This window comes from Sinohyriopsis cumingii, chromosome 6 (assembly GCF_028554795.1).
Source record: "Sinohyriopsis cumingii isolate HCF-2022 chromosome 6, ASM2855479v2, whole genome shotgun sequence".
NCBI lineage: Eukaryota > Metazoa > Mollusca > Bivalvia > Unionida > Unionidae > Sinohyriopsis > Sinohyriopsis cumingii.
In genome coordinates, this window is record NC_142966.1 from 58,447,032 (window position 1) to 58,471,659 (window position 24,628).

A 24,628-nucleotide genomic window follows, 5' to 3' on the forward strand; every position below is an offset into this window, starting at 1 on the left:
CAGGATACAGCAATATTACCTTATTAGTACACATGATCTTCAGATATAAATGTTTTATGATAAATGTATAGCTTTATTGCTATACAAAATTACTTTAAGATGAAATTATTGCAGTAATTTGACCAGAACTATGAATAATGAATAAGATGCCTGTACAACAGTTGTGGATATTTTCCCTTCTTAAATTTGCTGCATTTTGACCTTTAAAAAATGGCACTCTTTCCCAAACCTGTTTTAAGAGACCACTTTTTATTCACAGAAAGGATGGTCTCACAAAATAGATTTTATAGTATTGTTCAAACTTCCCTGAAAAGTTTCTTGATTTTTTTTCTCAGAATGATCTTTTGACATCTGCATTGCTTTGTGGGAGTGGCAAGCATGGTAGGAGTGTTGCTATGTCAACAGATATCATACACTCTAAATTACTAATGTTGATGTGCTTCACAAAGTCAAACTCTGTCCAGTAATTCTGAAATTTTGTTTTGCTGGACTCATCTCATTTTGCAGGTGGCTAATCTTTACCTAAGTTAGAGCTGCATTATGACATTTTTGGGCTCACTGATAGCAGTGTTCAAAGGAATTGACATGGCATCATCCTGGCTGTTTTCAACAAATTAAGTAATCTGTGAAATGGTGGTTGTTTATCACTTACTGCCTTTCCTTTTAATTGACTCCATGATAATCATCTGCATAGCTTGCCCCAGTGATAGTCTTAAATATGGGCTCTAAACAGGACAGTTTTTATACACACTACATGCTTTGGACATGTATACTTGTTCTAAAATTGTCTCTTCCCATACCCACCCCAAGATTTTTGAAAATTGTGTTTTTCAAGACAAGACTATGTTGGAGGGTTTGGCAGTCAAAAATTTGTTTTTTGTTTGACACGTCATACTATGGCAGGTATGCTCCACTAATAATTTGATATCCATAAAACTGGACGATAATGGTTATCTGTTTCAGGGAGGCAAGAAGTGTCAGCTTTTCCTAGACAAGGAGTGGAAAGCAAACAGTCTGAGGAGCATGTGCAAATGTTTCCAGGTCATCACTCGCCTCACAGGTAATACGTTATAGAGAATGCATTTTAGTGTGGGGTGAATAAGAGCAAATTTTATTTGATTTGGTTTTCATACCACTTTGTGAACTAATTTTAATATTTATTGAATTACATGTGTGAAGATGTACACAAATAGACTTGTTTATATAAACAAACACATATGATACATACAATTTGAAATTTAAGTTCATTTATTTAGTGGGTATCAATGTTCAATTGATAGTTTTGCAATAAATTACATTATCTTTTGTACTTAAATTTGTGGATTGAGGAAGGAGTCTGGTGGTTTCCACAGAAGAATTATCATTCATGGGGTCTTCAGATTCATTGTTTTGTAGCAGATATGAATTCTGAAAAAGTGTTAGCCCACTAATAATAGTCTTTATTGTAGTATATATCATATATATTTCAGTCCATCAATAATAATGACTTCACTATAATATATATGGTATATATTTCAGCCCATGAACAATAGACATCACTGAATATATATTATATATATTTTAGCCAATGAATAATAGACTTCACTGAATATATATTATATATATTTTAGCCAATGAATAATAGACGTCACTGAATATATATTATATATATTTTAGCCAATGAATAATAGATTTTACTGTAATATATATATATATATATATATATATATATATATATATATATATATATATATATATATATATATATATATATATATTTATATTTATATCTCTTGCATTAATGTTTCAGTTCAGGAGAAATATCTGACATCTTTGACAAAGGACCTGCCTAAGTTCAAGGCAGATTCCTACAAAGTGTTTGCTTTTCTGCCAGACCCTCTGTCAGTAGAGACACTCTGCTACCCTAAAATATTTACAATGTTCAAAGACATACAGGTGCACAGACTCTGCTTTTCTGCAGGTAAGTTCCATTTGTGTTGAAAAAAGTAGTTATTACCCATCAGCAACAGTTACAGTTAAGTTTTATGAAATATTATCTAGAGGATGAGTAATTTTGAACCCACAACACCATACTCTTAGGTCAAGATGCATATTCATGATCGTAATTTTGTTGCCATATATATTCACGATGGTAATTTTGTTGTCAAATATATTCACGATCGTAATTTTGTTGCCAAATAAGGCAGTACTTGTTAAAGAGCAGCAACAGATTTAAAACAAAAAATATGGCAGGATGCCAGAAAAATATAAATCTGAGTTCAAAAATCAACAACCCTTGCTGAGAGGTTTGATGTTGCAGGATTTGGTCTATACGAACCATACAACTGTACTTTTCACCACTTAGCTATATAAATTTTTATCTTTTTTTGACAATGAAGGTTGAAAAATATATCATACAAAACAAGAATGCTGATAGAATTAAAATCTAGTCCTTTCAAACCTTTTACCTCAAGGCCCTAAATTATTAGTTTTCTATTACATTATTTTAACTCAATATGAATCTGTAATTAAATGCAATACATTCTTTTATCTCTACACTCATCAGGGGACCCGAAATGTGGCTTGAATCTTGATGAATTGGTTCCAGGAAATCAAGCCTGAACTGTACATTAAAACATGTCTAAGTCAACACTTCTGTATAAAGGACACCTGCTTATCTAGAACAAAGTTATACACCTTTTATTTTAAGTTTACCTACATAATCCACCATTGTATAAGGACACTTCAGAATAATAATGATATTAATAATGATGATGACATTATTTTGAGAAGGTAACTCAGTTGCAGGAACTAATTTACTTTGAGGCCATCTGTTAAGTATAATATATGCAATATATACAGCCGAATATGGCAGAATTTGGCTTAACACTAAAGAGTGGAGTTTATCCTAAAAATCAGACATGTACAGGCATCAGTGAGCACATTCATTCGTGAAAAGATGTATAAGCAGTGAGAACCAGAATGTATTTATCTTACATAGAACTGTAGACTGTCAAGAGATTTCATCCATTTAAGGCATTGAGATGAAAGGAATGACTGTCAGAAGTCTGCTTTATGTCACTGGGAATGATGTTCCATAGGAGTGGACCAATATATTGACCACTCTTTTTAAACAATTCCTTCTTTGACTGTGGTATAATGTAATTTTTACTTCTAACAGACCTTATATTTGGAGTGCTGTCAGTATGTCTTTGGTGAAAGATATTGCTTAGGTAGACAGGAAGGGCTTTTCTGGACACATTATACATATATTTGGCCTTTCTAGAGAATATTCTTTTGTATGTTGGTACAGTTTTTGTTTAATTCATTGCATCTTGAAATGTTTGTTTATAGACTGATCTAGAATTAAATGGAATGTTCCTCTTTGAAGTCTTAAAATTTTTGTTTTCTTTCAGCTAGAGATAGTACCCCAAATTAAGTCGTTCACATATGGCTGAATGTAATTATGTATAAAAGGTGACCATGTACTGAAAAAGAATTAATGTTATGCTTAAATTAGATCAAGTTAGATTGTTATCTACAAATACACCAAGAATTTTATCATGAGACGTCAGATTAATGTTAACGTTGTCAATGGAACCTGGAGCTTGTCACTATCTAACATTGAATATTTTTGTTTTGTTGTAACTTGTAGGGCTTTTCTTTCTTTCTGTATTTATAGTCATTCTGTGTTTTATGCGCCTTCATGTCCGTTAGATCATCCTGTAAGTTATTCATAGTCATACTGTGTTTTATGTGCCTTACTTCATGTATGTTAGATCATCCTATAAGTTATTTTCAAGTTGATTTTGGGTTTTACCTCACTCAGATAGTGTCATGTCATCTGCAAAGAGGTCAGACGTAGAAATTGAATTTCTTATCTTAAGGGTTAAGTCACTGATAATAACAGAGGTTCAAGGATAGAATCGTATGGTACTCCACAGTTAATATGTTCACTTTCAGAAAGGTGACCATTTAGAGATACTTTAGCACTCTGCAAATTATGGAAGAAATCAGTTTAGGAAGTTTTTGTTACATTTATAGATTTTCAGTTTTGCTCTACAAGATTAAAACCTTTATGAAAGTCAACCATAACAGTGTCAACCATTTCTCCTTTATCAAATGCTTGTAGTCATATATCACTTAATTTATTCTGTAAAAAAACAGACTGATTATTATAAACAAGATCATAAACGATCAAATAGTTGACAAAAGAATGTTTTTTCTAGTAATTTTGAAAGACAAGGAAGAATAGAAATGGATTGGTAGTTTATTTACATCATCTTTTGTTCCAGCTTTTTAAAACTCCAAATTTTAAAGTTCTTTAAGTATCCTTTATTGAAGGGTTTCAGTGTAATTACTGCATCACATGCTTAAAACAAACCATTAATTTATTAAGATGGCTAAAGAAAAGCATGGTTTAAAATGGTTTGTGATCTGTTATAAATATTCCCAAAACTTCTAGTCAGAATTGAGTTGGAATAACATAGAATATTAGTGCTAAAAATAGAATATTAATGCAAAAAATAGAATATTAGTGCTACAAATTAGAACTAAACTTCTCTTTAAAAAGATTTTTCTGTTTAGAATTTGTAGAATCTATACTTTCTTTTTAATAAACAGATTTGAAGAAGAATCAAAATTGCATGGATTTTTGTTACTCATGTTTGTATATAGGTGCCATGGAAAGATGGATTGATTTGTCCAGTAACCTGAAGGACATTATGTGGAAGATATCAATACACTTCATTGACATGGCCGGTATTACTCCACAAAAACAGCTTCCTATCAATACTCTCTATGCTGACCACACCACAGGCTGGATTTATATTGCACTTCTGGCTAACAAGGTTTGAGTATTGTTCTTTTAAACCTGTATTCTTGTATAATCCTGCTAGTTTTATGTTTTAGCCACGTGTTTTGGGGCCATATAAATATGGTACACATGCATGTTCAGTACAGTTACTGTTTTACACTCATTTGGCTTGTGCAGTGTCCTGCAAACATCAGACATATCTAGACTGAGATGAATGTTAAACAATATCTAGTTATACACTGATGTCACTGAACATGTCCCCAAATTAGACAATATCTAGTTATACACTGATATCACTACACATGTTAGACAATATCTAGTTATACACTGATGTCACTAAACATGTTAGACAATATTTAGTTATACACTGATGTCACTAAACATATCCCCAAATTAGACAATATCTAGTTATACACTGATGTCACTAAAAATGTCCCCAAACAAGCATTTTAGAATCATGAAAACTTGTCATGGATCAACTTGGAGGAACATGGCATTAAACAGAGACCAACATATGTTCATTTCCTGCTTGCATTCTATCTGCTGATTTAGATACCATATACACCTGCTGATTTGGATACCATATACACCTGTTGATTTGGATACCATATACACCTGCTGATTTGGATACCATATACACCTGCTGATTTGGATATCATTTACACCTGCTGATTAGGATACCATATAAACCTGCTGATCTGGATACCATATACACCTGCTGATTTGGATACCATATACACCTGCTTGTAGTTGTTGTTGTTGTTGTTGTTGTTGTGGGGTTTAACGCCATTTTTCAGCACGATAGGCTATACATGGCAGCCAGTATTAATGGTGGAGGAAGAACCCGGAAAACCCCGGAAAGAACCACCGACCCACGAGAAGCTACTGGCAGGCTTTCTCACATGCCCACATTGGCTGAATGTTAGACTCGAACCGCCGCAGACAGAGGTGAGATGGCAGTGATCCGTAACGAAGAGCGCTTTAGACCACTCGGCCACTCGGGGCCCCCACCTGCTTGTAAGACATATCATAAACACTGATCTGCCATCACATAATGTACCAGCAGATCAGAGTATATGTTGTTTGTTCTGCTTATTATTCCAAACAAACTGGACAGACCCAGATCTACTGGCACATTATATGATGGCAGATCTGGGTCTGTGTAGTTTGCAATTGGTTTAAACATAGATGCTAGTATTTATGGTAAATCATTTAGGAGAATGTTAGTGCAATATTTTGAGACTTCTATATTAAAAAAGTATGAATATAACTGTCATTGTGTGCTAATATTAATTTTTTTATATTTTAGATTTAAGTTCTGGCATTTATCGTAATACATGTACTGTAGCCAGTTTTTGTTTCTTTATGTCTTTACATTTTCTTAAAGGTGTGTCTACAAATGTCATCAGTATATAAAATGTTAAGTCAGTGAAAGTCATTGTTTGACCCTTTTCCCAGCTTTTGCACAGAATAATAGTTCCTGGCAAAGTATAACACTGATATAAACTTGACATCATGCAGAGTTTTTGTAAAATTGCCCTATGACATATCTAAGTGGGAGTGACCACCAGCTGTTATATATACTTGAAGAGTTTGTTTAACAGTTATTTCAGAACACAATTATTAAAGAAATGAAACAATAATTTATATACAACTCTTTTTCTCATTATAATACCCTCCATTCTAATGTGATTCTGGATACAGTACAGCTGTAGACCCAATAATCAAAATTATGAAAATGAACGAATAAATAAATGCATGCACCATCAACTTTTTGATAATTCTTGCTATATGGACCCAGCCTCCTCCCAGTCACATGATAGCATGCATTCTGCTCCAGTATTAACGGGATTTGGTGCCAATCAGTTGATCAAGGGGAAATCATTATTTTTAAATGCCTATATATATATATATATATATATATATATATATATATATATATATATATATATATATATATATATATATATATATATATATATATATATAGACACACACACACACGGAGGGAGAGAGAGAATTTAAATAAGTTTTTGGTAGAAAGAGGATTTATGTTCTTATTTCTTGTGCTGCAGAAAACAAATTTTAAAATCCATGATCCATTTGTCATGAACAGGGCTTCTCTGGTAAAACATACTTGTGACCTAGGAAAAGCACTTTCAACATGGAATAGTCACTCATAGATGCATTTTAAAATTTTGCATCATTTTCATCTAAACTCTTTGAGTAATCCAAGTACCCTAGCATATATTTTTTTTTTAAAATACTTTACCTGGGTATGATGCATGTTTAAATGGAACAGTCCCCAAATGAATGTTGTATACTTTAACTATATATATATATATATATATATATATATATATATATATATATATATATATATATATAGAGAGAGAGAGAGAGAGAGAGAGAGAGAGAGACAGACAGACAGACAGACAGACAGACAGAGAGAGACAGAGAGAGAATTCGAATAAGTTTTTGGTAAATAGAGGATTTATGTATGTTCTTTTTTCTTGTGTTGCAGAGTACCCTAGCATATATATTTTTTTTAAAATACTTTATCTGGGTATGATGTATGTTTAAATGGAACAGTCCTTATGCTTTAAATATTTATAGATTTTTATAGTAGTTGATAGTAAACGGGAAAAAAAAGAATTCCTGATGATGGGGAAGGACTAGCATTGTAAAAAAATTATTTCCTAGGAAAAATGTGATTGCTGTAATAACCAGACAATAAATATACTTCTCAGTTTAGTTTGAAATATAATATTGTGGTTGCTGTTCAAAACCTACAGAGTGTTAAGCTTTTATAAATTATTATTATTATTATTATTATTATTATTATTATTATTATTATTATTATTAGACCAAATAAAAAAGTATGATACTGGTTACCAGACTGACCCTATTTTTAACTGCCAACCAACATGTTTACAAGCAGTAATAATAAATTTGGAACAAAGAGAAGAAACAAAATTTGGGGAGAAAAAATTAACAAAGAGATGCAGCTATAATCAAAGTTAAATTCAGGATGCAATTGTCACTTTTTTCTTGTGTGCTTCATTTAAATCCATCTGGATCAAAATAAACAAAAATTTCAATGTAACCAGAACCACACACATTTGTTTTTGAAGTTCTCTTTACCGAGCTTTAATTATGTAATTCAAATAACTTTACAGAATGTGAACATGAAATTTCATCCAATTGGGGTCAATCAGAAAAATTATCTTATACTTGCATTAATTTCTTGAAAGGTACTATACTCACTGATGTTTCCTAACAAACAGCAATTACTTATTTCAGGTGCTTCTTCCCTCCTACCAAAAATTGATCCCTGGAGACAGCAGCAGTCTTACCAGATCACAGGTTGGTCAGAGACTTTACTAGTGTTTTTATAGAAAAGAAACATATTTTTACTGTAGGAGAGTTTATTGATACAATTTTATGTTAACCATAATCTAATATTGTATAAAACAGTATTGATGACATGTATGATTCTGATTAATCAGGGAAATTAAATTTTACTACTGGGTATGTCACACTGCTGTTGAGAAATGAAGATCAAACCTGGCATATTTGGTTTAATATTGTATAAAACAGTATTGATGACATGTATGATTCTGATTAATCAGGGAAATGAGAAATGAAGATCTAAACTGGCATTTTTGGTTATCTGTTCTTAGCTTGGCTAATATTAGCACATGAACAAAACAAATGTGTTTAGCTCTACTGGACAAAGACCAGAAGAGTTTATGCTATATGATAGGCCTGCCTCTGTTGTGTGTCCATCATCTATTGTGTGTCCGTCGTCTGTTTTGTGTGCATCATCTGTTGTGTGTCCGTCATCTGTTTTGTGTCCATCATCTGTTCATTGTCCATTAGAAGTTGTTTCTTTATTGCCACTTCTCCTAAAGCACATTGAGGGAGGTCATGAACCAAGGCATACAGTTTCATCCTGAGGTCTTGTTCATTTGGCATGAAAATGGTTCCCTCTGAACAGCCATTGCTGAGACCATCCTGAAAATCAGCTTGTAATTACTCCTCTTGAGCTGATGTTTTCACTAAAAGACTTGTTATGAAATGCACATGTTCTAAATGAACATTGTACTGATCTGACATCCAACATGGCCACAATGCCATCATGAAAATCTTGTTATCACTACTTCTCCTGCACAGATGGTTGATTGAGATTGTGTTCTCACTAAAAAGACATTTTTTTTATAAAATGTAGTCTGAAATGAAAATAGTGCTGATCTGACATTCAAAATGGCCATCTTGGTGGCCATGTTGCTTTTTTGTGACTCCTTCTGTTCAGCTGGCCAATTTGACATTGTGTTTTCACTAAAAGACATTTTTTCATGAAATATAGATTGTCTGAAATGAAAAATGTACTGATCTGGAGTTTTTTTAAAAATACAATAAATTATTCCAATTCTCAACAATTAATAAGGATAAAAGGAGGACAGAAACATCTTTTTTCATGAATTCAAAATAATTTTGTTGCTTGTACAATGTCAGTCATTTTGAGGAACTCTGACTTGTTATTAAAGTGAACATTGCAGTAAACAAGGAAATGCAATAATACCACTCTCTTCTGCTGAAACAAGACATGATTGGGCTTGCAAAACAGAAACTATCATCGGAAGTTGAAACTTGCATGTAAAAAAAACAACTGCAAAAATACACAAATTTAAAGTGTCAAAGATACATATCTTGCATACATTATTCCATCCATCAGTCTTGCATTTATTTTTATTATCCTTGCCTTTTAACAAAACAGTGGGGGACATTGCATTCACATTTCCACCTAAATGTCACTCTTTTGTTTCTACCATTTGATTTTTAGGTATAAAACATGGTACGCTTATATATCCTTATTAGAAGATATATATATATATATATATATATATATATATATATATATACTACAATGATGGTCTTGTCTTCAAGGTACAGTGAATAAACAATATTTCAAGTTTCTACGCTTTAACTTCAAAGCCATTTTAAATGAACAGATGGAACCTGGTATACTTTTGTCATCACTATAAGGTGTGTCACATGCCGCACTGGGCTTCCTTTTTTCAAGGTCAAAGCCAAGACTAATAATTTCTATTTTCATCCTACTTTCCTTTCTGCTCTGTAAGTTTAGAGTCATTTCAAATAAAGGGATGTAACTTGGTATGCTTATACAGCAGCCATTATTAAGTGTGTCAAGGGCCTCATTGGAATATTTTACTGTAGGTCAAGGTCACAGTACAGTATTTTTAAGTTTTTCCAGTTTACTTTTTTTCCCTTCCACTCTTAATGAGCCTTTATGAGATTAAGGAATTAAAATTGGCATACTTATGTATCAGCACTGGAAGATGTGACATTGCTTTCTATATGACACATCGTATAGAGACCTTGTGACATTTAAGAAATTATTATAATGAAAAAAATAACACAGGCTTGAAGGCAGTTCAAAAGAGCCATTATTTACATCCGAGATCCTTTCTAGCATATGACAAAAAGGACCAAGGACATTTATGATTGCCACATTGGGGTTTCTGTTATCAAGGTCACACATCAGTATTTTACATTTTCCAACACAATTTCCTTTCCACTCCATATCCACAAAGCTGTTTGAGATTAAGGTATGCAGCTTGGTATAGCTGTATGTCATCATTTACATGTGTATCATGCACCACATTGGGAGTCCTATCTCTACATGACCCACAGCAGTCTATATGATTGATTGTTTGTATCTCACAAGGAATAATGTTGGAAAAATAAGATGACATGTCATCAGTATTGATATAGATATTTATAGAATCTTCTAAAAGTTGTTGTCGTTAGAAACAGCATCAGAAGTTGAGTTTACATAAAGTTTTTCAACAAAGATTACAGTCATAGGCTGACCCCGATTATTATGTCAGTATTAAAACTGTAAGAAATAGATAACAGTGATGTATAAAGATAATGACACAATCTTTAGTGTTAATATTTGCACTCATGTGGAATATACACAAAACTACATACATGTTTTTCTCAGAATTGGCAGAGAGAACAGGTTTGATATGGCTAGTGATACATCAAGTCCATCAAGCTAAGATATATTCATAAGCAATTTCAGACAAGTCTTTTTTTCCCATTGAAACATTCCAAAATACAAATATTTTTGCACATTTATTGTATATTCCTTCTTCATGTTTTTTAAACATTTTTAGCTATACAGTATGAATGAAATTCAAAAGAAAAGCAATTGGGATTTTTAAACTTTGGATTCACTGCATCTAAAAATTACAATGCACAGCTGTCAGAAAAAACACCTAAGTAGTTTCCAGTCTGGGTGTATGATAGAAAAGTACAGCTTAAACAGCTGTTTGAGATGCCAGATCAAGCATGTAAGATTAAATGGGTGTGTTATGTGTGATACAGAAATACGGATTAAACAGCTGTTTCAGATGCCAGATCAAGCATGTAAGATTAAATGGGTGTGTTATATGTGATACAGAAATACGGATTAAACAGCTGTATCATATGCCAGATCAAGCATTAAGATTAAATGGGTGTGTTATGTGTGATATGGATTAAACAGCTGTTTCATATGCCAGATCAAGCATTAAGATTAAATGGGTGTGTTATGTGTGATATAGATTAAACAGCTGTTTCATATACCAGATCAAACGTGTAAGATTAAATGGGTGTATAATGTGTGATACGGATTAAACAACTGTATCAGATACCAGATGAAGCATGTAAGATTAAATGGGTGTGTAGTGTGCGATACGAAAATATGGATTAAAGAGCTGTATCAGATACCAGATCAAGCATGTAAGATTAAATGGGTGTATAATGTGTGATACAGATTAAACAGCTGTATCAGATGCCAGATGAAGCATGTAAGATTAAATGGGTGTGTAATGTGTGATACGGAAATACAAATTAAACAGCTGTTTCAGATGCCAGATCAAGCATGTAAGATTAAACGGGTGTGTAATGTGTGATACGGAAATACAGATTAAAAAGCTGTTTCAGATGCCAGATCAAGCATTAAGATTAAATGGGTGTGTAATGTGTATATGGAAATATGGATTAAACAGCTGTTTCATATGCCAGATCAAGCATGTAAGATTAAATGGGTATGTGATATGTATCTTACATGGCTTTCTCACATATGCAAACTATATCACACCTATATAGGAATGAAAGAATAGTAGTCTTTGAGATTGAGGGCACACAAGAAGCCACTGACCCTTAATGGTTGTCATTATACCCTGTATATGTAAGAAATGGTGATTAAACCATAGGACTACCAGTGTGCAGAGTCTATGTTGTAACCACTCAACTGTCTGGTTTTAGTTCTTCTTTTCATTAAGCAGAAGAGCTTATTGAAGGTCTGTTGTCTGTAATCTGTCATAATCCAATCTATTAGTACAAGTTTGTTATTGCTACTTCTCTAAACCAACTGGAGGATGGCCAGGAAACTTTACACAGGCATTTATCCCATGATCTAGTTGGTCCTAAATGAAAATGGTGCCACTCCTACATCCAATATGACCACAATGGTAGTCATCTTGAAAATATTATCAATCCTGCTTTGAACAAATAATCATAGTTTTCTCCATAAGATGTTTGATAATACCCAGTTGGCTCTAAATGAAAATGGTGCCAATCTGATGTCCTAATATGGCTGCCACTGGATCCAGCTAGAAAATCTTGTTATTCCTAATTTTCCTGAATAGATTGATCCTATCAATATTGGATTTTGACTAAAAGATTTTGATATGATGTCTAAATAGTTCCGATCTAATGTTCAATATGGCCACCACAGCATCCATCTTGAAAAACTGACATTGAGGCCATCCTGAAAATCTTTTGATTGTTGCTATGAATGGACCAAAAGTCAGATTGACTTGGGGGTTTCACAAGAAGATTTCTTATGATGCCTAGTTGGTCCTAAATGAAAATGGTGCCACTTAAACAGCCTATGTGCCACTACAGTGGTCATCTTCAAAATTTATCAGTTTCTTCTCAGTGAACAGTCATATTAACATGGGTTTTTTAGTGAAAGTCTTCTTACAATGTTAAGTTGATTGTCAATGAAAATAGTGCTGATCTGACTTTCAACACTGGCTACCAATTCCTTGAAATTCTTTGCAGCCAGTGGAGCATCAGTTCCATTGAGGACTTTTATTTGTTCATACATGTTTGTGTTGTGTCTTATTCTTGCCACTTTTACTTGGTTCTAAGGTTGAGACGAAGGTGTATCAGTTGATAAGTCACTTTGCCTCACTGTGTGGGATTTATGGGACTTACTGTGGAGGTCTGGACAACATGACCGTGACTGCAAATGCTCAACAGTATATCACAGAAATCATTGAAGCCTCAGATCATTCTCGTGTTCTCTATTTGACCACACCTCACATTGAGAATGACAAGCTTATCGAAAGTCTAACAGACTGTGTGTGCAAGGCCCACTTGGTATGTGAGAAGGCTCGCTTTGTCAAATTCGCCCATGAATCTGAACTTTCTTGGGACTTCATAGAGCCCTATGCTGAAACTGTCAACTACTTTCAATGGAAAAAGCCAGAACTGATAAAACTTCCTGATGATTTCTTTACAAGATTTTGCAACATACAAACATTTGAGCTTGGTGAAAAGAGAAGTTACCTTGCCAAGTTCCATTCTCTACCTGAAGGAATTTCAACCTGTAAAGACCTGAAAGTTATACACATACAGAACACTGCCCTCCAGAACCTTCCCAAGGACTTTTTTGAAGGGCCAACAGTGAGAATTATCAAGCTGGAGAGGATTCCATTGACCAAAATAACTGACCATTGGCCCAAAAAAAGCAGCCTAAAGCAGTTACACCTTACTGGACTTCTGTTGAATGAGATTCCAGATGGTGTTGGTGAATTTAATGAACTCGTTGAATTAGACTTGAGCTGTAACCCAATAACCACTCTTCCAGACAGCCTGGAACAGCTGATCAATCTACAGACCCTTTCACTCAATGGTAAGAAATTAGTATCTTGTACTGTAAGTTACAGGAATTAGTCAAACATGACATTTTGTTCATATCCAAATCAGACTTTAACAATGATCATGGTTTTATGAATGTCTTATAAAAAAGCAAAGAAATGTTAGATACAAAGAAGTAAAATTCATACACAATGAAGACATGGGTACACATCCATCAACAAAATTTGGAGAGGATAAATGCTTAGGTTTGAATTGCAGACTAGATCTCTACATTAAACACTATTTATAACTAAATTGTCTGTAATAATATATCATTATTTGAAGCTCATTGCAAAGTCCCTTTCAGTGTTTTATATAATATTTTACCTTGGTTATAATGAAATTCAGATACGACACTATAATTGTTGGGATTCCTTGTCATGTTTTACTGTACACGCTACATATATGAATAAGAGAAATTGGGTGAGTCTCATTGTTAGCATGATATTTGTTACACAGTCTTTTGACAGGGTATGTGGAACTTTACCGCTCTCCCATCTTTGGTATTTCCTGAGACATTAAGACAGTGTAACATATTTATTACTCCTTCAAGATTCTTTCCCCAACATAGCATTACATAAAAACATTTCCCTTCTGAATGGGAAGCAAATTGTTTTGTTATATTGATGAAGCAGATAATAGTTTCTAGAGTTACTTCCTGTTGACATAATGCAGTGACATCACAGTAAATTATTTCTTTTTGCTTAAATTATGTTTAACATAGTTGAAAATGTTAACAATTTTTGAAAAATAAATCCAATAAGCAATTTAAAAAATGTTGATGGCCGTTTTCTTACATTTATGCACTGGCACTATTTATAAAGTGAATATGTCACATGCTTTTCATACACCCCATCCTAAATTCTGTACACCCTCTGTAACTGCAAATATGTCACATGCTTTTCATACGCCCATTCCAAAATTCTGTACCCCTCTGTATCTGCAGATATTGTATCAAATTCATTGGCTATTGACATCAAATACCTTGAAATTTCTCCAAGGGGTAATAATGAATCTTTTGACTACACCGAATATCTCCTTCTTTGCTGCTAATGGTACACATGACTACACTGAATATCTCCTTCTGTGCTGCTAATGGTACAAATGACTAGATTACTCATTGATAATGTGGGTATATATAAATTCCAGAGGAGGACAGTTCTGTAGTATGGTGACAGATATTACTGTATGCAAAAACAAATTTATTGGCAATTCCTTCAAGACCATTCAGATGATCCATTGATAATGTTGTACAAACTCATGGATAATCTGTCAATACCCTATTTATGACAAACTCATGGATAATCTGTCAATGCCCTATTTATGACAAACTCATGGATAATCTGTCAATACCCTATTTATGACAAACTCATGGATAATCTGTTGTTGTTGTTGTAGGGTTTAATGCCATTTTCCAGCACAAGATAGGCTATACATGGCAGCCAGTATAACTGGTGGAGGAAGAACCCTGGAAAACCCAGGGAAGAACCACCGACCCACGAGAAGCTACCTGCAGGCTTTCCCACGTACCCACGCTAGCCGAGCCTTGAACTCGAACCCACGCAGACAGAGGTGAGATGGCAGTGATCCGGAACGGTGAACGCTTTAGACCACTCGGCCCCTTGGGGCCCTTATGGATAATCTGTCAAAACCCTATTTATGACAAACTCATAGATAAACTGTCAATACCCTATTTATGACAAACTCATGGATAATCTGTCAATACCATATTTATGACAAACTCATGGATAATCTGTCAATATCCTATTTATGACAAACTCATGGATAATCTGTCAATGCCCTATTTATGACAAACTCATGGATAATCTGTCAATGCCCTATTTATGACAAACTAGAAAGAATACAAAACACATGCAACCTCTTTCAGTCATCCAGATTGAGATACTGGACAGTTTTTATGAATATTCCAGTTTTCCTCTGTTTATAGTACAGTGGAACAGACTAGTCTGGGGGCCCTAAGTGGGTAAGTGGCCTAAAGTACTCAGTGTTCCAGAACACTGCCATGTCACCTCTAAGGTTTACCACTGTCATGATACTTTTTCTTTCACCCTTTTGCCTTTTCTTTTTCTTAATAATAATATTAATATGCACATATGTGCAATTGCACATGATCACTGAGAGATGGTGCTGCATTTTGTATGTATAAATAGACTGATTTTCAGCCACGTCTAACTGTATAGGCTAAATGTATGTATTTTCAAAGCTTTCAGTAAATCTTTAGGTACTTGCTAAGGAACCTAAGTAAAAATTGCACTCCAAAGTTGTATAAAATGGCAACTAATGAAAATTTAATGGCAGGTATTCCCTGGATCACTCTGGAGGGGGACAAGACTCAGCTGACCAAGGAGCAGTATGAATCATGGCACCTGGATCACCCCTACATTGATATGATATTTTCACCTGGGGTAAGTTATATACATCATAGTATGATGATGGTGTTAAGATACAGTTAATAAAACATAGGATATATGGAGACACATAAAGTATCAGCAGCATCATTAACACCTCATTATATTTTAAAAAACAGTTATGGACCAAAAAATCTAACTTTAATCCAAGTTTCTTTGAAGTTTGAAGTTTATTGTCTTACAGGTGTACAAACAATATAAGATGTGAAAAAGTACAGAAATAGAAGTTTGTGATGATCTCCCATCAGTGTCCCTCTCTGTTTTATCTTTCTTGCTGTTTCATTTTCTGTCTCAAATTTTTTTACTTTCTGTATCTGTCTGTCTGTCCATATCTCTCTCCAAGAAAAAGAAAATAGGTTGAGGGGATTTGCCAATTCTCAACACAGTAAGCCCTTGTTGCCACATGATGACAGATGAACATTAGATATCTAAATGTGGGCAGGGGCAAGAAAATGGAAGAGCATGAGAGGGGTCAAAAATAAAGATCATGTCAGCAATTAATCTATTACATGTAACTAGTCTCCAAATTTAACTCTTATTCATGATTGACAGAAATGACATTCTAGCTGGAAAATTAATATTTAAGAGAATTTTAGAAAAGCTTTTGATGACTTTGAAAGTCATGAATAGCTACACATTTTTACTTTGACTGCAGCCATAGTGATTTCATTTTACACCAGTCTTTTGTTTTGAGTGTATTGTGCCTTGACCCTGTCTGTCTATCCATCTATCTTTTTACTATTTCTTTCGCCCACATATTAACTTCAGTTATGTACCATATACCTTTGTCAGACCTTGTGGATAGTTTGCAATTGGTATAAGGAAAGTGCTTATCACTTTTGGAGTCAGAAGGCCAAAGGTCAAGATTATTGTGACTGAAAAAAAGACAATTGTTTGTGTTTTCATAAACATTAGCTCTACATTAGTAGACCAAACATTGTTGATAGCTTACACCCATTGTAAGGAAGAAATCTTGATTTTGTGTCAAATGGTCAAGGTCATTGTGAATGAAATAAGAATAATTATTTCTCCCCATTCACTTAGTTTTGCATCACAGAACTAAACCAAACTTTATGGATCACTTGTACTTGGGATAAGGAAGAAACCTATTGGTTTTTGAGTAAAAAGTCAAAGGCAGTTGCCATTGTGACTGAAAGAAGAAAATAGTTCTAATTTTACATTATATTCCTGGACAATACTTTGTGGATAGTTTGCACTTGGTGTATGGAAAAAGTCTGTTGATTTTGGGGCCTAAAGGTAAAAGATCATTGCCTCTAACTGGAAGAAAGAAAAATGGTTTCTGTATAGTACCTTTAGTTGATCTATCATTTTTTGCTTGATGTCAGCACAATATGATACATTTTTACTGCTTTCAAATTTAATGTGGATAATCAGTTGTTCAGCATTGTTGATTTTTATGTCTCCACACAAAGCTTTAGTCCTGTCCTTCTATCCCTCCATCCTTCCATCCATCTCTCAGTCCTGATAAATGTGTTAACAACAATGTGCACAACCACTCAACATAGTCAGATGAAATTAAATTGGCTAGGATTGCTTTAAATAAATATGTAGATGAACTGATTAAACCATTACAGCAATTGTTCCTTCTTTTTCACTTTGGACAAAAAACTTTGTTAGTATGACTAAGCAGAAACCACTTTTGGTAGACAAATACAATTTTATGGACTTTTTCTTTCCCTTTGTAAATGACCTCAGAAGATACCTAAGTTATTGTAGTATTTTTCCATTTTTTTTTAAAGACATTTTTGAACTGTTTGAACTTGTCTGAATTGGACTTAGATTTTTAAGCATGTCTCCACTGAGGGCTCACATGTCCTGCAATTACAAATTTATTTTTGTTCTCGTATTTTACCATACCATTTTTTCAGAAAATTTTAAACATTAAAGAAAAGTATATTCTCTCTAATATATGAAACTTAAGAGGTGCAGGCCTAATTAGATGTTTTTGTTGTTATTATATGCTTGAAAACTTTCTGAGAGTCTGGTTTGACAGTTTGATATTCATGACAGTCTGGTTTGACAGTTTACTATTCATGACAGTCTGGTTTGACAGTTTGATATTTGTGACAGTCTTTGTTGAAGATTTTGATACTCATGACAGTTAATTTGACAGTTTGATACCTGTGATGGTCTTGTTTGACAGTTTGATATATATGACAGTCTTGTTTGATAGTTTAATTCTAATGACAGTCTTGTTTGACAGTTTTATACTTGTAACAGTCTTGTTTGACAGTTTGATATTCATGGAAGTCTTGATTAAATACTCACGACAACTGTGTGGAAATATAATTTGATTTTTGCCAGAGATGTGTAACTAGTTTAGTCAAACTTGAGAGGCAAGAAATGAGATATTATTGGCTACATCGCAAAACATTTCAGCTTAAGTATTGATGATGTTGATCCATCTCTTCATTCATCTAGCATCTTTTTTCAGAGTTAACATTTGTATTTAGGTCATTTTCTCATTTTCTGTTGCTTGTAGAGGCAGATGATTTGATATTTACATTTATTATGGAGAGTACTATGAATTTCAGTGAAAATTAGGTCACTGTGAGCTGTATTTCATAGTCCATTGAATGTGGTAATCCTAAGTGTTTAATCTCATTTTTGCAGGCACTTTTGCCTACAGTGTCACATAACCTGTATATAATTTTCCATCTACATTTTACAGTGAACCAATGTCACTGTGACCTATATTTCATGGTTCAGTGATTTGTGCCTGCTTTTGCATTACTCTTGGTTTGTCATGGTTAAGATTTTCATTTAAGTCATTTTTTTTATAATCTACCAAAGTTGGAGTCATGTAATTTGGTCTTTACATGTGATGAGTAGAGTACTGTGCCTTTCAGTGAAAGTTGGAGGGCTATGACCTATATTTCAAAGTCCAGTGATTTGTATTAACTTTGGCATTTCGCTCATTTTATCAGCTGCTATTGCCTATGGCAGATTTTATATTATTGCATCATGAAGGGCAAACAGCCATTAATTAAAATTATGTCACTGTAACCTATATATCATGGTCCAGTCACATAATTTTGTATGTAATTGGTTTGTTAGGAGTACTGCAGCCATCAGTGAAAACTAGGTGACTGTGACCTTTTTTCATGGTTCATTGATTTGTGTTATTGTGTTATGTTTAGATTTTCTTTTAGGATTTGTATTTAGATGATTTTCTTTGGCAATATTGCTCTTAAAACCTTGAAATTGTAAAAGATGTGTCGGTCTGTGATTCAGAGGAAACAAAACAATTGACAATATTTAGCACCCCCTGAATAAAAATGAATTTACAGTATTCATAGTTTACAATCTGGCCATACAGCCATTTTCTTTTTAAGAAGCATATTCCACAGTATTCTTCTATATGGCATCCTGAGCACCTAGGATGTGTAGAGGCATAAATAGAGTTAGCTTTGTCCATCATTCCATCCATCCATCTGGTTAAGTTTACGATTTAGTCCAGTTTTCAGGCACTGCAGTGGATCTTTTTTTTTTGGTCCATGAACACATTTCTCCTTTCTCCCTTAAAAATCAGTCTAATTTTTATCAAACATGGTTGAACTAGTATTTCTTGCAAGATAACAGTCCATTTTACTGAAAATGACAAACTATTTGTTTCTTTAAGTTGAAAGTTCACTTTTTAAATTTTATTTTTTTAAGTGGAAAGGGTTTTCCGAACTCCTCAAGCCCAAACTGGATCCACCTTTGCGACTTAGAGTTTAGGACTATTTACTAATACTATAAAGTTGCTGACTATGCTTCACAATTCAAGATTCTTTGATGTACTTGGTTGAATGTTGACCAGACTAGATGAATCTGTCAGGCCCTCACATGAGCCTCTTGTTTTTATCTTCATTATTGTTGGTCGTACAGCTTTTGTCATCTTAGAGGACACTTCTGCAGAAAAGGACTTTGTTACTGTTGGTTGTACAGCTTTTGTGGTCTTAGAGGACTCTTCTGCAGAAAAGGACTTCTTGATATAACAGAGTAAAGAAGTACATGGAAATAAATTGTACAGACTTAAGTAGAATGTTATAGAAAATTACATATTTTTCTTACCCTTTCTTCCTATACATGTTTTTAGACTGCAGAAAAACTGTATGTGGAATTTGATACCAATTGTAATAGCAGCCTGGATGAAATGGAGATCTCCCGAATGAACCTCAAGTACTTCTTTGACATCCCCAGACTGGGCATCAATGACATCAGTAAGTAATACTCTTAACATGATAGTGTCGTTCTTAGCAAATATTGCTCATCTTTCAACACTGTACAGATTTGTTTATCCCTCAAACCAGTGTTGTGGGAGGATATAACAGTAGCAGTTTTCTCTTTGTATCTCTCCATCCATAGGCGAGGTGGTTAGGCAACATATTTTTAGTTTCCTGTGGTTTTTCTTCTCAAACCTCATATGTACCTCAGTGATGGGTAGAGGCTGAAACCTCTTGATTTTGAGGCTACTAGAGCAAAGGTTAAGGTTTATGGTGCTGAAAATGTTATTTTCCTTCCTACATGATAAGTCAAGTTTCCTCTTAGCCATAAAGCTGTACAATGTTGTGGGTTTTTTTGGCAAGTGTTTGAATAACTGTCATATACTGAACAGGACAATAATGAATCAGTCTGAGTGAAAACAATGGTATGGATATAATTTATCACATTTTATATGCAGTTCATTGAACCAGTTGATAAAAAGAAGTTTGGTCTCTACATTTATCTTGAATTGGTTTAGTGGTTTCTACTGCATCCTGCAGAATCTTCTACTTAAAATGAACCAGAAACTAAGAATGTGCTAGTAGATCTATTTTGAGTGGAGAGAAATAATAAAACACTAGTTTCTGATAAAGAAAATGTGCCACAATCAAAGATCAATCAGCAAGCTAAACTGGATATTGTCAAGTTTTATAGATGATGTCTGCCTGCTTGCAAAATTCTCAAGGACTGTGAACTATGACATGGGTAGCTGTCAAATGCTATTTGAAGCAGTACTAGATAGAAAATTTCAATATTGACACAGTTTCCACCATATAAACACATGATTCAGCATGCTGCTCATAACAGTCAAATCATTAAAAGATGTATTGAGTAATGATGCTTCCAGTTCTAGTCAAAAGTGCTAAGCAATGCCACTCTGAAACAAGTCATATGTGATGCAGGTTTTTTCAGTGCACAACCAAGATACTGCCAACTAATTAGAGATGTGAATAAGTTAAAGTGTATTAAATTCACAACAAATGATGCACTAGATGAAAATTTTATCATAACTGTTTTGATTAGTTCAGAAGTTCTTCCTTCTGTAACTGATTTTTCTTTCATGAGAATCAAAAACTGGAATAGCCTGTATGATTCAGCAAAATTATCATGCAGTAAAAAACGAAAACAACTGTTCACTCAACATCAAATACGTTGTTTACTGTGCTTTTAGCTTATCATTTTGAACGTGAAATTAACATGTCAGTGACAAATGAAACAAACTATTTTGATGGATTTTGCTATGCTTGGTTATTAGTTTGTACAGGAGCATCTATATTCAAAGTCTGAACATACATGTATCTGGGATGACTTTTTGTGACTGTTTATGAAAAAAATAAATATATACAAAATAGTTCAGTTTAAAGTAAAGATGCAACATTTACAAAATGTTTTCTGTCTCTTCCTCACAAACACACATGCACACACACACTTACATATCTGAAACTAATATACATTTATGTAGTGCCCTTCCTACAGATCTGTCATTAAGTCCATGAATGCATCTCTTTTTCATCACAACATATGGAAATTCAGTACAAGCAGGAACTTAACTTTATCATCATGTTTAAATTGCCAGAACAGTACATGGTCAATTAGCTTTTATGAGCTGGTAATATTATCTAAAATTTGATTTGGTATTTTTATCAGTTACATTATATTCTTTAAAACTAGGAAATGTTTATAATCACCTGAATTATCACATATCTTTTCAGTATAAAAAAGTAAGCAATACTGAAGATAAATCTCTCTGTCTCTGTCTTTCTCTCTCTCTCTGTATGAATCTCTTTTAGAGCATGCTTGCATATGTCATGCAGTAGATCTTGCCCAGTCCACTTCATGAGAAAGCATGGTGTGTAGAGGTATTCTCCACAAACCACCATGGCAACTCTATTAGGATGCAATGAGAGCAGTTTTTTCTTAATCTTCTCCACTCTCTATTCACCCTTACTGTAGCAAATAAGGTTTTGAAAAATTGCATGAGCTGTACTGTATGTTACTTTTTATTGATATGTATCAAATTGAAAGTAAACTTCATTGACAGATGATGCGGTGACAGGAGGTCTACCTCCTGTGCTGTTTAAGTTAAAGAGTCTAAAGAAGCTGGAGCTGGAGTTTCAGGCCATTACTATGATACCAGCATCCATCAATCATCTTCAGAATCTCCAAGATTTGTCCCTCAAGCACAATCCACTTCTGGAACAACTGCCAGGCACCCTAGGACTCCTTCCCAATATACAGAGTAAGTCTCTCATTCAAGACACAGTGAAAGTCTCCTTCACCTTGATTTTTCCCTCAAGTACATCCTTTATATGAGTCACCTGTCAAACCCACTAGGGCTCTTTTCCAATATACAGAACAAGTCTCCCATTAAATATACAGGGTAAGTTTCCTTCCCACCTTGATTTTTCCCTCAAATACAACCCTCTTATGGAGCACTTGCCAGGTCCCTTTGGGTTTAGGTTACAGAATAAGTTTCCTGATGCCACATATGGTGAAATTTTTGTATGGTTTGATTTCAAAGATTATTTCAACCTGGCTACAATTTATGCAATTTTTGCCTGAGAGAATTAAATAAAATCACTAGGAAACAAGCAGAATTTCACAAATTAAAGACCCAAGTTTGTTTGAATTCAGAAATTTGTGAGAATGCAGTGAAGCTAAAATATCCCATATATGGTATATGAAGTAATTCTCCCACCCAGTATACAGTGTACATCTCTAACCCACCATGCAGAATAAATCTCTTGCTAAATATACATAGTAAGTGTATTCAGGATAAACAATACATTTCCTGCCCTCCATATATATTTTGAATTTCCTACACAGCAAGTCTTCTATTTCGTATGCATAGTTAGTCATCTACCTAAAATAATAAGTATTTCTATGCAGTAAGTCTCCTATCCAGCATAAGGTAAGTCTCCTCTCTAAGAGACTAGTACTGAGTCTTTTACCCAGTCTGCATAGCATAGCAAGTTTTGTACCCAGTTAGTCTCCTGCCTAATGTATGAAGTAATTCAATGCAATGAGTCTCCTGTCCAACGTATATTGTAAGTCTTCTATCTAACATACCAGTAAGGAGTCTTCCACCCATCTGCCTAGCATACCTAAATATTAGTACTTTAAAATTCCAAATATGATGGATATTTTTATTCAAGGATTTTCACTCAGAAATCATCCTTGCACAGAATAATTAGGGAAAAGAATATTTACAATTGTTTATGGCCTGTCTTTCAATTGCTGTTGAAGACATTGGAGTTGTTTGATTTGTCAAAAATGCTTGTTGGTTGGAAATTAATAATCTTCTGCTCTGTGAACACAAAAATATCACAATCTGGTTGTCCTAATTGCTTGTAGATTGCAGTTTTCAAAGTTGTTTTTGAAAAAAATACAAATTAATTTTTCAATGTAACAGTTCTGATTGAAGACAGCATCATTCTAAGAGGTCTCTCTGAAACATTGATAGACTGGAAGAAAGAAGAATTTAATGATACAGTACAAAAAAGCTCAATTAATTAAGACTTATTCCCAGTTCTTTTGTCATAAAAAGGCCAAATGCATAAACGACAGTTCACGTATTTGTGATTGTCATCTTCAACCATATTCCTTGTGCATGTACACTGTTGAAATTTTGACTGTCTCCTTTAAAGCTGATTTAGATTTAAGGGCATCCTTTTTATAAACATCCATACATGTATTTGTGGGCAGGTTTATTTTGTTTCATTAAAATTTAATTTGTTTACTGTGCAGACAATACAAATATTTTATTTTGAGAGTATTCACATTGCCATGTGATGTTCATGGTTACAGTTGAGGCTCCCCAGGGTGAATGGGTTTTGATCACTTTGAAATAGCCATGCATGTTTGACAATAAATACATTTCATTTCATCTGGTCTCTTAATATAGACTGGGAAAAGGTGTCACAAAGGAAAAATATACATCATCAATAGACACTTTATGGTATTATGCCTAATAAGATCCTACAAGTACCTACATAAATATGTAGTCAGTATGACATTATCCTTAAGCAATATTCTATGACCATTAGATGGTCTCACACCAAAGTGACTGACTGATACCTAATCAGTCAGCAAAAGCTGCAGACAAGTGAGCAAGATTTTAGCTATTTAATGT

General features: G+C 33.8%; 1 protein-coding gene across 1 annotated transcript in view; it reads left to right on the top strand.

Moving 5' to 3' along the window:
• LOC149797030 (uncharacterized) overlaps positions 1-24,628 on the top strand; it is a 316,734-nt gene that overhangs the window by 207,350 nt on the left and 84,756 nt on the right. Inside the window, exons 49-56 of the mRNA XM_089960698.1 lie at positions 964-1,060; positions 1,790-1,960; positions 4,657-4,829; positions 8,099-8,161; positions 13,028-13,793; positions 16,118-16,224; positions 20,330-20,453; positions 22,538-22,735. Coding sequence (XP_089816824.1) covers positions 964-1,060; positions 1,790-1,960; positions 4,657-4,829; positions 8,099-8,161; positions 13,028-13,793; positions 16,118-16,224; positions 20,330-20,453; positions 22,538-22,735 — 1,699 coding nt within the window. The remainder of the gene's footprint in view (positions 1-963; positions 1,061-1,789; positions 1,961-4,656; positions 4,830-8,098; positions 8,162-13,027; positions 13,794-16,117; positions 16,225-20,329; positions 20,454-22,537; positions 22,736-24,628) is intronic.